The sequence below is a fragment of the Buteo buteo genome, chromosome 8 (assembly GCF_964188355.1).
Source record: "Buteo buteo chromosome 8, bButBut1.hap1.1, whole genome shotgun sequence".
In the NCBI taxonomy this organism is placed as follows: domain Eukaryota; kingdom Metazoa; phylum Chordata; class Aves; order Accipitriformes; family Accipitridae; genus Buteo; species Buteo buteo.
The window spans coordinates 34,915,140-34,931,248 of NC_134178.1; the positions used below are offsets into that span (position 1 = coordinate 34,915,140).

Below are 16,109 nucleotides of genomic sequence, written 5' to 3' on the forward strand. Positions count from 1 at the left end.
CCACCAGAGTATATTACAATAAATTTGTGAACTAATAAACTAAAGCTAATCTGAGATGTGAAATAGTCTTTCCAGCAGCAATGAAGAATCCACACCTTTTGAAATAATACCTGAAATAAGCATTGGGGTTTTTAAGTTCAGGGAACTGGATATAGGAAACACTCAAACCAACAGCTCGCTTAATGGTACGTTATGAAACATTACGAAAAACAGTGAAGTCTGCAAAGGCAATGTTCATCTACCTTTGCAATTTACGAGGGAGAAAAACACAACTTGGCAAGTATTTTGATGAAAACTAGTCATCAACCTTAAGATTTCCTCCTCAGATTACTAACCGAGCAGGACACAGATGAAGAGTATGACACCTTTTACAAATTTCTAAATACACTTCAAAACTTAATTTCATGGAGAAAATGAGCATCCAAAGAAAAGACATTTCTTTCATTACTATTACAAGTTTGATAAAATAACATGCAATTGAGCACTGCGGAATATTTAGACCACAGACACAAGTCAGAACTCATTTAATGCTCTCTGTAAGGTCTCCTTGTGATTACTTTTCTTCTTCTGCATAAGACGACAAAGCACAGCCAAAGCAATACAGCATAACCTGCAGTAAGTAGTTGGCCTGTGTGATCACAGAGGTTCTGCTTATATATTGCTTTAACACATTCAAGCTTCCTAGTTCAGAGGCAAAAAAAATTAAATCTGTCTGGTGTGTCTGATTAGAAGAGGGTCACGATTTCCACTGTTTAACATTTATTCAATTCAGAAAGTTCTGCCTGCTTTGTTGCAAGTCCGTATTTTGCTTACTATCAAATTCCTTTCCAGAGACAGACCTAGAAAATAGGAATTTAGCATTTCAGCTTAAGTAGTAGTGATAGACATAAGAAATTGTTACTGAAAATATTTGTCTTGAGCCTTGACTAAATACTGATACAGAGGAAAATTGATGAAAAGAGGTTTTTGAAAGTTTTATGTAATTTTTTTGAATCTCCTAAATGCAACTAAAATGGCCATTGTTTCCAAAGGTAAGCCAACTAAAAGTTACTTCAGCTCTGAACAGCAGCAGCTAGAGGGAGTGATGAAGTCACTTCCATAAATATTTCAAGTTTTTTGGCTGTACTCCATTTAAACAAGTCCTAACTTTTTCCTTAAAGTCAAGGTTAAGCTAAAAGTACCTTCTCAAACTTACCCTGCAGTTAGCGTTTTTCTACTCTTAAAAAAAAAATTCTGAATGTGACAATGATTTGAAAATTGAATTCTGAACTCCCAGTAAGGATACTTATTATAAGCAATAATCAGAACACCGGAAAAATATCTGTGATATCCTACGGTGCAGCACTTCAGCTACAACCTCACAACTCTCACGTGGCACAAAATGAACAAGCTTCTACGCACACGAAATGTCAAGGAGCAGAGGCACTGCCACCTCTCTGCCTCCCCTACAACCTGAATGCAAACAGGTCAGCTGGGTCAGGCAGCAGCTTTCAAAACCCAGTTCTGCCTCCTTGCAAGATGGAGAGCCTGAAGAACCATTATAAAACTGCAATCCTTTTATCCAAGTGGAAATAAAATGCATTTAGAAACGATAAGTATGTTTTTGAAAGAGGGAGTGCAGGCCTTGGAGAAAAAGAGGCAGGCGTATCACAGGATAAAAGGTTGTAATAGTTAATAACTGCAAAACCACAGTTACTCAGCATCGGCTGACTGCCAGTGCCTACCAAATATTCAGGTGGTGCAATTGCAAAGAGCAGATACTGTACCATTTCCTGCATTTTGCAGCAGCAGCCTGGGGTAACTGCTGCTCATCAGCAGCCATCCACTGCCAATACCAGCTGCTTCTTGGTACCTACAATTTGAAGTTACCCATAAGCATACAACAAAATTAGCTGCTGCAAAAATCAGTTATCATTCAGCAGCTAATGAGCACAGACTAATGCATGCAGATTCTTAACAGCCTGATCAACAATGCAAGAGCAGCAACTGCACCAACAGGTCATCAGTAAATCATACAGCACCTACTCCACCCTGCAACAGAATAGGGATTTACACAGAGGTCACAATTTAACATTTTCTTGCATACTTTGTGTAGGAGAACTGAAGGAGTAAGGACAAGTTCATTAGGTACCAGCCTTAGTAAAGAGCTGATTTACCACAACGCTCCTTCAGTATTTTGAAGTTATCAAGCATACTCCAAACACTTGGAATGTAAGACTTAAAAGACTGCTATTTGATCATTCCCACAGAAATTCAGGTTGTCACCAAAAAAGGCAAAATTCTCATCTCTGTTCTTCAAGCTTACACTAGCACTTGTGCGGTGAGCCTTCTTACAGAGCTGATCAGCCTGAAGGGTTTTTGACAATGAGCTAGTTTTCACTGGGATCAGTCCCCACTCCCTCTTGTTCAGAGTTAGTACAAGCCTTAATGCCGATACAAGGAGGAAGCAAGGACACACACCTGAGTGGACACACGCCCGCACCACATCAGCTTAAAGCAGTAATGAAAGCTACAGTCATGTTTGTATTTATTTAACACGCTGACTAGAGTAATAGCTACGCTGCCAGTTACAAAGTACAGTTCTGCAAATGACAAAATATTTAATTGAATTACAGACTGTCATACTGAATGTTGAAAAGGTACGCATTTAGGCCTTTAGGTAGGCTTTTGTCCTCACTTGAAGAGGAATGTAATTCTCAACACATACGAGGAAACTGTTTCTTCCAAATTTTGAATTTGGGTTGATTTTTATTTATTATACAGCAGTACCTGAAGAAGCCACAACCCAACTGTTTATTGGGAAAGAACATTCCAACACAGTATTTGAACTTTCACTTAGAAAATAAATTATTTTAGAAATTTTTTAAGACAAGTCAAGATTCAGACCGTTCATAAGAATCAGTTCTGTCCACACCTGAATCTTCTTGTTTCCCCTCACCCACCCATAATTTTACCATTTGTTGTCTTTGACAAAGATATCAAAGCCAAAAGAACTGTTCCCATGTCACGGGGAATGTTTCCATTTTCACAGCTTGTATTGAAGCTATAACTCGCAAACAATCTGCACAAGCTGTGGAAAAATTTCACCTCTAATCCCTCATAAATTTAAAAAACAGTAAAAAAATTCAAGTTCTACAATGGCAATCTTTTCAGTTATTAAGCAGTAATTGGATTATTTAATATCACTTGTTGTTGTAACTGCCCATTGTTAACAAACTGACTTCTAGTCTATGTAATAAAGCAGCTCAGAGTAGATAAAATTCTTATTTTGAGAAAACATAGAAAAATCACAAATATTATATTAAAAACTCTGTTGTAAGTATACACAAAATAATTATCAAAGCATTTGGTTCATACAGTGCTGCTCTAAGTCATGAAATCAACTACTTGATCCAAGAGAGTCAGTGCTAGAAATGGATGCCTGGGCAACCATCTCAAATTTGTCTGCTTGGGGACACAGACAGAACAACAGAGTTTGTCTGTATTCATTACAAAGTTGGAACCATAAAGTAAAAGGAAAGGAAGCTATTAACCCAGAGAAAAAAAAGACTTCAACAATGCGAATCTCCCTGCATTGTCCCATTAAACTACTGCTATTGCTCAATGACGGAACCACATTTAGAAGATAAATGGCAGCAGTCTCCATTCACATTGTCTGTTCTCTCCAAAAACTCCTGAAGCGGCAGATGGTTTTCTTGGGACTTAGATGTCCATTTAGACACTCACCAATCCCATTTTCAAAAAGTCTGATGCAATGACTTCCTGTTACAACTCAGGTAGGAGTTTAAACTGGTGACCTGAAGAGAAACAACCTGCAGTTTGTGAACCCCAAGTCATCTAGCTCATTACATACTGCTGCCAACCCGTATTTAAACATAACCATGTTTTGTAACCAAGAATAACCAAACTAACTCCATTCCTAACTGCAGTACAAAATCTAAAGTAATACTCCGAAACATTTGTTAGGTCTTGGAAAGGTGCCCAAAAGCATCACCTGTATTAATACTTAAGACTCTGCATCTCAGTTTGTCGTCCAGCAAATCTGACTCAAAAAAGAGACATCATCACATGGTCGCAATCATTTCAATATTCAATTATGTACTGCAAGTGCTGTATATTCTCCCCCTCACCCAGTTACTCAGTTGTAAAAAAATTGCTCAGAATTTCTGAGGTTCAAAACACAGTCAGTTCTTTCCCATCATACAACTCTTGCAGTTGGTTTGGCTCATATTTTATGGAGGGTTTTTCAATTTGCACCCCAGGCTCCAGAGCATTCTGTCCAACTATTTTAAGATTCACAACTTTTATTTTCCAGGTATTCTCCCTAATGGGACAGTTAATGAGTCCAAAAATTTGTTCAAAGATGCCCAAACAAGTGTTGTCTCTATGTACCGTGCCAGCCACTGCTACCAGTACTAACCCATGCCGAGACATGGCACATTTCAGTCCGTTGGCACGCAAATTAGGGTTGAATAGAAGATATTCTTCTTTAACCAATGAGAGCAGACGAAGGCTCACCATTTCTGAACCAACATATTCTTCCGTGTTTTTTTCTAATGTGTCGTAACAGAACTTCATTTTGGCATCCTCCCAAAAATGCTCTGGTCCCCATCTTTCTTCAGATTTTACTCCCAAGGGATGTTGAGAATTCAGGAGTGCAAAGAACCATTGACAGAATTCTTCTCCTAGATCGTGAATGTCATCTTGCAGTGACTTTTCTCTCTCTCCATGACTCTGCAATCAAGCACATTTTTTTTCTTAGAACTATTTAGCCTTAACATGCGAGATTACCACTTAGAACAACATAAAATCATGTAAATACTTATTTTAAGCATTCTAAGTCTTCCTAAATTGTTCTGAGACAGAGAGCCTATAGAAAAACAACAAAGTAAAATCTCATTTATTTTTAAGATCATGATTATCTTATCTAGAGAAACAGGGCAGGTTCTTTGAATTACAGTTAGAATAGTCCTTCAGTTTTGCCTTGGTCTACAATTTATAAACAAAGAGGAAAATCCTGGTTCTACTGAAAGAGCAAGGCAAGGATTTTTGAAAGACTTCCATAAGACCAAGATTCTCACACTGAGAGACAAAGTTTCTGTTGAGTAAAAAGTGCCTGGGTTAGTAAATTTTCACTGGCCTTTACATTTCCAAAAGAAGGTTACAGAAAAACAAGAAGGATACAGACCCAACCTGAAAAGCTAATCTCATATTAAGGCGTATCAGTTTACTAAAAAGTGCTTATAGATAAGCAATTATGTTGACATGTTCTTCCTGTTTCATGTTGCCTTCAGTCTCTTCTTTTTGGTACCTTTTAATTCTGTGAACTGTGTTGATTTCTGCATCTTCATTTAGCTGACAAGAACAAATAGTACTTATCAGGAAGTCACATTTTGAATATGCACATCCTAATACCTGATGCCAACAGAACACTTCTGATTTATGGCGTTATTTTACCTATGTCAGTGGAATACGCTAACAAAATGCACAACTAACACAGGAAGAACTGAAACTCAAAGAGTTAATGTGCTCAAGAACTTATTCTCCACCAGATCACTTGTCTGAATTTAGCCCTGTTTGGCAGCAAGACTGACAAAAATCATCCAAAAGATGCTTGGTCACTTTCATGAGTGATGTTTGTAGTCTTCAGCATATTTCTAATACGAAAAGAGTCCAAATCAAAGAAAACCATAACATATGTTACCTTTGCTCCTCCAAAATAGACAAAAGCCTTGAGAAATCTCAGTTACTTTTCTAATTGTACAACTGATCACTTAGACTGACACAATGTGACATTGGGATAGGAGGGCTGCAGGGATTTTCACACAGCAGCATAGGCTTACTCTGGCAACAAAGGCCTCTTCGTTCAGTCTGTCATAAAATCCTTCCTTCAGACTGTCACAAAATCCTTTGTTCAACACTAAATCTGCTGAGAAAGTATTTTTAAGTAGTGACACAAAGTAAACATTCCTAGCTGACAGCCAAACCTTCAAAGAATAATTTGAAAAGGCTTGGTCAAAGATTCTTGTCTTGTCTAGAAGCCTTAGAGAAGAACGGGCCAGTTAAAGAGAGCATGACACTACTCAAAACACATCTTCCACTAGTTCCCCATAGGTTATGGACAAGCCACTTGTACCCTTTTTTATCTTGTTTCACAGAAAATTACACACACACACTCCTCAAATACATCTAAGATGTAGGGGGATAAGAAATACTTCTAAACAATATTTAAGTTTAATGATGGGTTGCTGAGGCTGACAATAGAGTGGTGGGTATAATGTTTTGAAGCCAAATTCACAGTAAGTAGCAAAAGCAAGTATCAGTGAGCAACCAATGGTCATGTTATTAAAACCACATGAGAAGAGGGTGACAAACCACTCCAAATGTTGTATCACTAAATATGTAGTGCAACAAAGTAAGCAGTAAGATTTTTTAGATACTATTATGGGTCAAGCTAAGAAAAAAAAAATCTATTCCTTGTATTTGAATACTTGGCATGTCTACAACTATGTGTAAAAGAATAGCAAAATTTAAGCACAAACATTTAGGAAACAAGTTGCTTAGCAATTAGATATTTAAGACAGGTTTTTAAGTTGATTATAAAAACACATTTTGGTTTAGAGGACACTTCTTTCTAAAGGAAGCATCACTGTAAAAGGCAACAATCAGATGCTCAAGTAACAGTCCTGTGAGCCTATTTAATTTGTACATATGTAGTTTATTTATCCTCTGGTCTCTCTTACAATAGCTAAGACTTTTAACTTAAGAAAAATCATCCAGACTTTCCAATGTAAAGATACATGACTTCCAACTGTCAGGTGACGTGTTTTTTGAACAAGAACTAAATGTACTGTTACTTTGTAGGGCTTCTCAGTATTTGCAACTTGAGAGCAAGACTTCTAGAAATAAATCAAATGTCAAGCTTGCTAACATCAAAGTCTAGTAAGAATTAAATTAAGTAGGTTTTAAGTAAGTGTTAAGTAATTAAGTATGAAAAGTTTGAAGACTTCTATATAGAAACGCTGCATTTGTTTCACAATAAACTGTAATTAAGTTCTAATTCTGTTACGTAGGTTCTTGTTATCCATTACTTCAAAATGGTGAGGTCCACGAGAATTAAGAGAAAACAAAGGCAAAGAAAGATGTATGTCATAAATAAACCAGCTGAATTTCTCATTCCTTGTGAATGTGTTTCAAGTACTTTGGAGAATTTAATTTACTTACCTTCAATCATAAAACTTCACTACGGGGTAATACGTGGGAAGTATTCTTGCAAAAGCAACATTTTTTCTTTTTCCCAAAGTATGCACACAAAAAATTGTTTTGAAAACCATTCTCAGCTAAATCGTAATTCTTATCAGTTAATCCCTGAAAGAAAGCTCCATGCAGTAGGCTATCGACAGCTACAGAGCTCTAACAGTCCAGCTGGTGGGGCTGTTGCCCGCGAGGTCTCTGAAGTGCGACACTTGAAAGAGCAAGGTGGCTATTTAGAACTACATGGTAAAGTTCCAAGACAAATAAACCACTGAAAGTTCATTACACCATGAGGATTTGCTAAATGACAAGATTCTGAACTTCAAAATAACCTGTAATTGCCAAAACATATTTAGTTACACTGTATTAAGTGTTACTAATATCAAGGGATAAAAATGACACGGACCTGGCACTGCTATAAACTTTACATTTCAATGGTATAAAAATTCGCTAAAATCCATTCTGTACTCTAACTGCAAGAGGTAAGAAGGAAAGCAGCTTACAGACAGTGCTACTTTGATTGCATTGTCTCTAGAAGTAGATCAAGGTCACTTAGAAAAAGGCAGTTTTCTCTCCATTCCCTCCCTCCCCTGCAACATTTTAGACCACGGTCTGACAGACGTTTTCACCCTATGATCTACTGTCAACAGTGTCTCTTTGCTGTGCTCTAGGATGTGCCCTACCAATGGTATCTCTAGTGCCTGGTGTGGCTGGAGGATGACTGGAAATCCCAGATCTATACCAAAAGTTTAAGAAGATCCACCATATTAAAAAATGGCAAGGGGCTATGCAGGGTTCCTGTACGATTAATACTGTTTTCAGTTGTCCTTGAATCCACAGAATTATTTGTGAATACCCTCTATATTAGCTTACAGTACAACTTAAAAATTAAAACCATAGAGAAGACCCCACACATTAGAGTTCAAATGCACTAATATACTTTGCAGGACAGAGCAGAAGACTATGCTCTGCAAGTGATACATTGGCACAGACACCTTTCAATGATGTAATTTTAATAAAAAAATCCAATCAAAACCAAACAAACCAACAGTTAAAGAGATTCAGGACCTTCCTAAATAGAGATGAAGAGCCACATTTTGGATGTACATTAGGACATTTACACTGGTTATCCTGCAAAAGCAACGCTAAGTGTCCTCAGGTCTTGCAGAAAGCAGCACTCACCTGTGTGTGCGGTTTTCTGTCCCCTGACTCTGAGGTATGTGTTGTGAGCTGCCCACTCCAGTACTGCTTTACACGATCAATGAGTAGATGTTTCTCAGAGGAAGGAGGCATTGGAATTCCTTGTGCTGCCAAATACTTAAAAATTATTTCTCGATAGACTTTTCTGCGTTTCAGAAGTTCTTCTACATTTTGGCTGTAAACCAAAATGGCATGAATGGCTTCTGCAAGTAAAGAAATTTAAATTAGCAGTTGCTTCTCACAATTAAAACCCAAATCTATGCCATTTCTTAAACTCCTGACCAGCACCTCCAAACACAGTACAAGACAAGCCTAAATGAAATGCAAAGACTTAAAAGTTTGTTTGCAGACTGAAATCTGACCTAATCATATTAGACATAGAGGATACTCAAAGATTTGGGAACATGTTTAAAAAACTGTGCTGTTTTTAATGAGGACCTTGCTACCTTGTAATCCCTACTTCCAGTATCGATGACTGCTTGGAACTTCGTATAAATTACTTGAGCTTGATGAAAAGGATGCAGCTTTTTCTTCCAAATGATATTATTAATATTGTTCAAGTACCTTCAAGATGTTTAGGAACTCTAAGTGCTTCAAGAAATACAAAGTTTCTTGCACACAATGCATTTCACCTATACTTCCTGAGATGCGGCTAGCCTTAACTTCAAAGTAAGTTCATTTAACATGAAATCATTTAGGACTTCCTGCTTCATGTCACCATACAGCGCCTTTGCTTATCAAAAGCTGAGCTTGGTTTCATTCACCTTTTGAAAAGCTCTGGGATGTTTCAAAATTAGCCATCCACCCATCTTCTTGGAAGCAAGATTACACAGAGAAAGAAGAACCAGACATTCTGAATATGGAATGTGAATCTTAATTTCTACATCAAATGGGTAGTTCACACCATTTGATCAGAGAACACATTGTTATTTTGAAGACTATGCAAGCTTTCAAATGTTTCCCATGAACACAAAATTGACAGAAATGCAGACAGTGAGATAACTAAGGTAATCTCTGATTCCTTGTATGCTGAACAAGAATACTAGTACCAGAATTTTGCAGTTTTTCAGTAGTTTGTGAAAGTGAGTTTCGATCTAGGTTCCTGAAGACTGATGGAAAGGGAATTAAATCTATTTTATTTCCACGGTAATAAAATTACTCCTCCCAGGTTGGTAAGAAAACACCATGCATCATAGCACAATGACAGTGCATTGAAATGTAACATTCAAAAAATTCAGCTACAGGTCTCCGTGGCAAAACACAACACAACTGAAATTCACTTTTAAAGTAGTTATGGTAGCCAGTTCTCACCTCAGCCGAGGCTGGGTACTTAACATGTGACCTATAAGAACTGTAAGTTTAAACAAGAAAAGACTAATACCTGAAATTAAAAAAACAAAACAAAACAAAAAACTTTTAATTTAACCTGCAGCCACGGCAAAAAGTAGGTAAAAGGCAAGAAAAAAAACTGCAGGCATAAGAACTTTTGAAGAAATGAGTTTGGCAAATCTTACAGGCCTGAGTTATATCACGTGAAACATATTCGAGGTTCTTGGATGAGTATATTTCAGGGCAATATACTGAGAGGCCTCAGGTAACTGACGTGCAAAATTAAGTTTTACAAAACAGATCTCAACATCTACAAAGTGATGGGGGGTGGTCACACCTGAAAGTGCTCTGTTCTGCAAAGAACTAAGTTCAGCACTTGATTTGCGTTTTACCCTTTACAAACCTGAAAGCAAACGTCATTAACACAACCAGCGAGAGACACACAACGTTTAAATACGTTTTTAAACGCTGACAGGGCATAGTAGCATAGGCACAGCAGCGTCTAAGAGAGAAAAAGAGGTGCTCGAGATGTGAAAATCTGCTACGAGCCACTGGCAGCCGCAAGTTCCCCGGCCAAAACAAACCCCAGCCTCCCAGCAGCCGAATCCCCCAGGCCCGCTGCGGGAAAAGGCTCCCAACGGCTGCAACCGAGCCGACCTCTGCAGCGGGGCGCGGCGCTGCCAGCTCTCCGGGCCGCCCAGATCGGCCCCGGGCAGCCCCAGCACACCGGCCTGGCCCCCGCAGCCCCGTCCGGCCCGGCTGCCTCCGCGCTGCCGGCCGGCGAAGGGGAGCGCAGGGGCCGTGCCCCGGCACCCGCCGCCCCGCGGCCGAGAGGCGGCCGGGCCGGGCCGGGCCGGGCCGGGCCCCGCAGCAGTCGGCCTTCCCGTCCCGGCCTCCGCGCACCTTGGCGGCTCTCCGGGTGCACCAGGCGGTTGGTGATGGTGTCCGTCAGCGCCATCAGCTCCTCGGTCTCCAGAAACTCCAGGAGGTCGCGGCACCCGGCTCGCTCCCGCTCGCTCAGCCCCAGCGACGCCATCGCCGGGCCCGGCCCGGGGGAACGGCCGGCGCCGCCGCTTCCCCGAGCTCAGCCCTAGCAACGGCGGCTTCCCGTGCGCCGCTCTAACCGGCCCCCGGTGCTGCCGCGCCGCGGGGCCACAGGCGCCGGGTGGAAACGGCGCCTGGCACCGAGGTTCCGCTGCGGAGGGGCGGCCCCGGGAGAAACCGGCCCCGGGAGAAACCCTCCTCGCGTTGCGTGTCCCGGTCCCGGCCGAGGCCAGCCCGCAGCTCTCCGTGGGGAGCGAGGGCCGGGCAGGGGAGGACGCGACAGCCGCAGCCCGGCCCGCGGGTGGCGGAAAGCCGCAAGAAAGCGAACCTAAATGCGTGTATTATGTATGTGAAGAGTTTATAACGAAGTGTCACCCCTCCCTCCCAGCAGATCGTGAAGCCGTCACGCTAACTCTGCTCCCCCGAGTACTGCCAGGAGGCGCCCCGACCCTGCCTGCCCTAGGGCCTGGGCCTGCTTCCCCTCCTTGTCACCTGCAAGCCCAGCAGAGGATGGACGGAGGACAGAAAGTGAACCCCCCACGGGTGTTTACCTTAATGGCCCTTCTCCATCGTTGATGCAGAGCCCACGCATACAGCCTTGTCACAGTGTGGTGGGTTGACCCTGGCTGGATGCCAGGTGCCCACCAAAGCCGTTCTATCACTGCCCCCCTCAGCTGGACAGGGGAGAGAAAATATAACAAAGGGCTTGTGGGTCGAGATAAGGACAGGAGAGATCACTCACCAATTACCGTCACGGCCAAAACAGACTCGACTTGGGGAAAATTAACTTAATTTATTACAAATCAACCAGAGTAGGGTAATGACAAATAAAACCAAATCTTAAAAAAACCTTCCCTCCACCCCTCCCTTCTTCCCAGGCACAGCTTCACTCCCGGATTCTCTACCTGCCCCCCACAGCAGCATAGGGGGACAGGAAATGGGAGTTAGGATCGGTTCATCACACATTATTTCTGCCACTTCATCCTCCTCAGGGCAGGACTTATCACACTCTTCCCCTGCTTCAGCGTGGGGTCCCTCCCACGGGAGACAGTCCTCCATGAACTTCTCCAGCGTGGGTCCTTCCCACAGGCTGCAGTTCTTCACAAACTGCTCCAGCGTGGGTCCCCCGCGGGGTCACAAGTCCTGCCAGAAAACCTGCTCCGTGGGCTCCTCTCTCCACAGATCCGCAGGTCCTGCCAGGAGCCTGCTCCAGCGCGGCGTTCCCACAGGGTCACAGCCTCCTTCGGGAACCCACCTGCTCCGGCGTGGGTTCCTCTCTCCCTGGGCTGCAGGTGGATACCTGCTCCACCGTGGACCTCCCTGGACTGCAGGGGGACAGCCTGCCTCACCAGGGTCTTCCTCACGGGCTGCAGGGGAATCTCTTCTCCGGCACCTGGAGCATCTCCTCCCCCTCCTTCTGCACTGACCTGGGGGTCTGCAGGGTTGGTTCTCTCACATGGTCTCACTCCGCTCTCTGGCTGCAATTGCTGTTGCACAGCAGGGTTTTTTTCCCTTCTGAAATGTTCTCCCAGAGGCATTATCACCACCGTCGCTGATGAGCTTGGCCTTGGCTGGTGGCAGGTCCATCTTGAAGCCGGCTGGTATTGGCTCCATGGGACATGGGGGAAGCTTCCAGCAGGTTCTCACAGAAGCCACCCCTGTAGCCCCCCTGCTACCAAAACCTTGCCACACAAAACCAATACACACAGCCTGCCCGGAGATGGAGGCCTCATACAAAGAAGGCTCCTAGCAGGATCCAGCTGTGTGCAGCGGCCACCGTCGGATCCTCGGGAACGGCTCAGTGCTCTTGCTGAGGTCCAGGCAGATGCTCTCGGCAGAAACAGCCTTTGGAAGCCTACCGATGGGCCTCAGCCCGTGGTAACGTCTACGGTGGTCACTTCAGATGGGCTGACCAATCTTCAGGTATCTGAGATGCAGCCCCTGTGGCATCGAGTAAGTCTTCTTGACTGAGGCAGCTGTTGGACACCTTGGGAACCAACGCCAAGCCAAGCACAGGAATCTGCAAGAGTGGGAAATCTGACAGCACAGCAGCAGCCCAAGGAAATGAAGTTCTATAAGCCAAAGCTGCTTTTCCACTACATGCAAGGATTGAACCTTGTGCTGCTCCTCCACTTGGCAGTATTTTCTCTGTCAGGGGCAGAACAACCAGTGATGGTCTTTATGGGTCAGGGAAAGACAAGGAGGAAAGATGAACAAAAAAAGGAAAAAGAAGAGAGCAGAAGCTTCAGTTCGGCCAAAGACCATAAGCTATGTGAGGGCTGGTGCTGAGAAAAATCTAGGTGCAACAAGTGCTTGACCTCACTGTGGCAGAAAAAGCAGGCACTCTCATCAAACCCATGCTTTAATAGGGGCAGCACAAGGAGGCCACCTTTTGGTGTTAAAGCTGCCGCCTGTGGTTTCAAAACCAGGAAGACACAGATTCTGTAAGGATACACAGACTGTTGGTTGAAGACAGGAATGAAAATTACTGGTGATGCTTTTGCACAAACAACATTTCTTTATGGTAGGCTCTGTTCAGATCTGTAGTAACGAATGCCTGCCCTCAAGATCTTGTAAACTTAAGATGAAGAGTAGATACCCCCCATACTACACATATGTTTTAGATGATTGTTTCCCCTCCGAGGTTCAAAAAACTGTCCATGCAGATCTCCCACATTTGTCAGAAGGAAAACCAACACACGTTCAGCTAGAGTAACAGCCATTCTCTTGAGCTACAGCAATGAATTCAAAATAAACCAGAAACAGCTGAACTCATTTTGCCCATGAATTTTAAGTCCAGCTTGCGAATAAAAATTCAGTCCTAAAGCATCTGGAAAGATTCAACACAATAATGCTTACTGTCTGCTGTGCCAAATTTCCCCTCACGTATACATGGATTTAATATTCTTTATACAGTTAGATCAATATGTAACAGCTTCTGTTGACAAGATCAGCCTCATGTATAATATGCGTGGCTTTGCCATAGAGCTATTACACATTCTGTAAGACCAGTTACTTGCACGCTCTTCACGTAAAAGAAAGACCTCCCACCACAATATGCACTGCAGCGTTCTGCATATCCGAGTTTACAAAATTGCTTCATAAAAAATGGGACTACCTACATGCCACCAAATTAATTTTGCTGCTGAAATTTTGAATTCCTTAAAATCAATCCTGCAAGCTTTAAAATGAGAAAATGAATCTGAGAAATATAAATTACCTTTCCTTCATTTTGCTTGTTTCAATAAACCTATTTAGATTTGCAGCCTTCAGGGGAATAATATCTAACTGAATATTCTAGAATTCAGGGGGGAAGAGAGATATGCCATTTTAAAATGTTCACTGTGTTTTCAATGAATATTTTTGAGGGGGGGCAGGCTGCCTTAGAATTCCCCATTAATCCTGAGAGAAGAAAAGTGCATTGTCATCACAGAGATTGGAGAGACTTTTTAATATACAGAACTGATGTTTTCCCTCCCTTCTTATTTTAAACCAAGGCCAGCCCTTTTAATAGCATTATACCTATACCTTGTAAGTGCTTCTCCCTTTTTTTTTTCTTTTTTTTTTTTTTTGGGGGGGGGGAATCTCAGGTTTCTTTTTTTTTTCTTTCCCATAACTCACAATTCCCTATAGAGTTTTTATTCAAACTTTTCAGTTGACTTTGATCATTGACCAGGCATGTAAACTGGCATTCCTAAAGGGGATGAAACAGGAAAATTATTAGCCTAGATAAATAAAAGGTGAATAGAACTCTTGTATCATTAGACTGCTGTTGTAATTCAGGGAGTCACTACAAGTGATCCTCTCCCTCCCCCCCCCCCCCCCCATTCGGAATTTTATTTACTGCAAATTATATCCCTAAAATGTCAACCGTCCTCTTATGTCTATGAGCACAGTGCAGAAGTCAGGCACTGAGACAGGAAGTACTGGATTTAATGATACTGATAGATAGGAATATAGCTTCAGGCAGTGCTTGATACTGCTCCTCGTCACACAGACACTGCTCCGACACCAACAAGGCAGCACAAATATATCCAAGGCTATTTGGATTGGCAGGGACTGAACTTAACTGAAACACCAGTTACAGGTGGGGATTTTTTTGTTGTTTTCGTCTTCCTTCTTCCTTTGAAAGCTAAGCAAAATAAATGAGAAATTACTGACTCCAACACAAGCAAAAGCAGATACAAATTCTAGCGTCATCTGTAGAAGTAGCCCTTTTATAGATGGGCACAGTCATTAACTATAATAACTTAAGGATATTTACTTACATACTTAAATGACACTGGCCATCGCATTAACGCATTTTACCGCTGCCACCCTACGCTAAATTTTCCAAAAAGTTAACTTATAATAATGATTATGCTGATAGACAAAGATATGTACAGCCTGAAAAAATATAAAAATGGACAACAGTAGCTAGTTACCGTATGAAGCATACTATTTAATTGTACCTCCCATTCAATTACATTTCATAACCTTGAACTGATATTTTATACCTCCTGCCTGCTCTCATTGATATTTTTTCTTACATAATTCTAAAAATCAGAAAAAAATAGTTCCAATATGACCTTCTCAGCTTTCAACATACAAAATTCAAGTACGTACAAAGTCATCTGTATACTCAACAGCCTCAAAGTTGGTATTTGTCTTAAACTATTTCAAGCACCCTTGAGCACCTTCTTGGTCTATCAAGCCGCTTCTAATCGTTAGGTGCTTCACGTATCCAGGAACCTCAACCTCCCTTTGGGGTCAAAGCTCCATATTTAGTCCTCACAATCCAGCTGTTTAACACTGGACACCAAACTTCTCCTGCCCTGTTTACCAGCCACACTAACCTGTTGTGAAGTGGGCCGCTGATGAGAAAACTTACAATGCTGCATTGGGCTACCAACTTCGGGTATGGTTCTACTGAGAAATCGTTACTTCTGCCTGCAATGTTAGCATGTCAAAGGAATTAAAACGATATCTAGGGCATAAAAGTTTACATTTGGTATGTTAATATATTTTGCATTGAATTTATCAGATGGCTTATGTACACATTGCCATTTCAATAAATATTTTGCCTGCAACTTGCGTATGCCATAGTACCAGAGATTTGAGAATCTTTACCCTTATGCCCAAACACAGTAACTTTCTTAGGCAAGGACCTTGTCAAAATTATACAAAGTAGAAAATAAAGGTAAGTCTGAAGTTACACACACAAAAAAATCACCATTCAGAATTTTGCAGAAGACAGTCAAAATCTGTGATCAAAAAACATTAAGAATTTACAGGACTGTGAA

The 16,109-nt window shown here is 41.8% G+C and overlaps 1 protein-coding gene across 1 annotated transcript; it reads right to left on the minus strand.

Moving 5' to 3' along the window:
• Window positions 1-1,508: 1,508 nt before the first annotated feature.
• On the minus strand, window positions 1,509-10,867 carry C8H3orf38 (chromosome 8 C3orf38 homolog). Its single transcript, XM_075034072.1, has 3 exons — window positions 10,687-10,867; window positions 8,437-8,657; window positions 1,509-4,734 (listed from the first exon to the last, which is right to left on the minus strand). Exons 1-3 carry the CDS (start codon window positions 10,817-10,819, stop codon window positions 4,174-4,176), a joined length of 915 nt encoding a protein of 304 aa, XP_074890173.1. The 5' UTR covers window positions 10,820-10,867; the 3' UTR covers window positions 1,509-4,173.
• Between the last annotated feature and the right edge of the window lie 5,242 nt (window positions 10,868-16,109).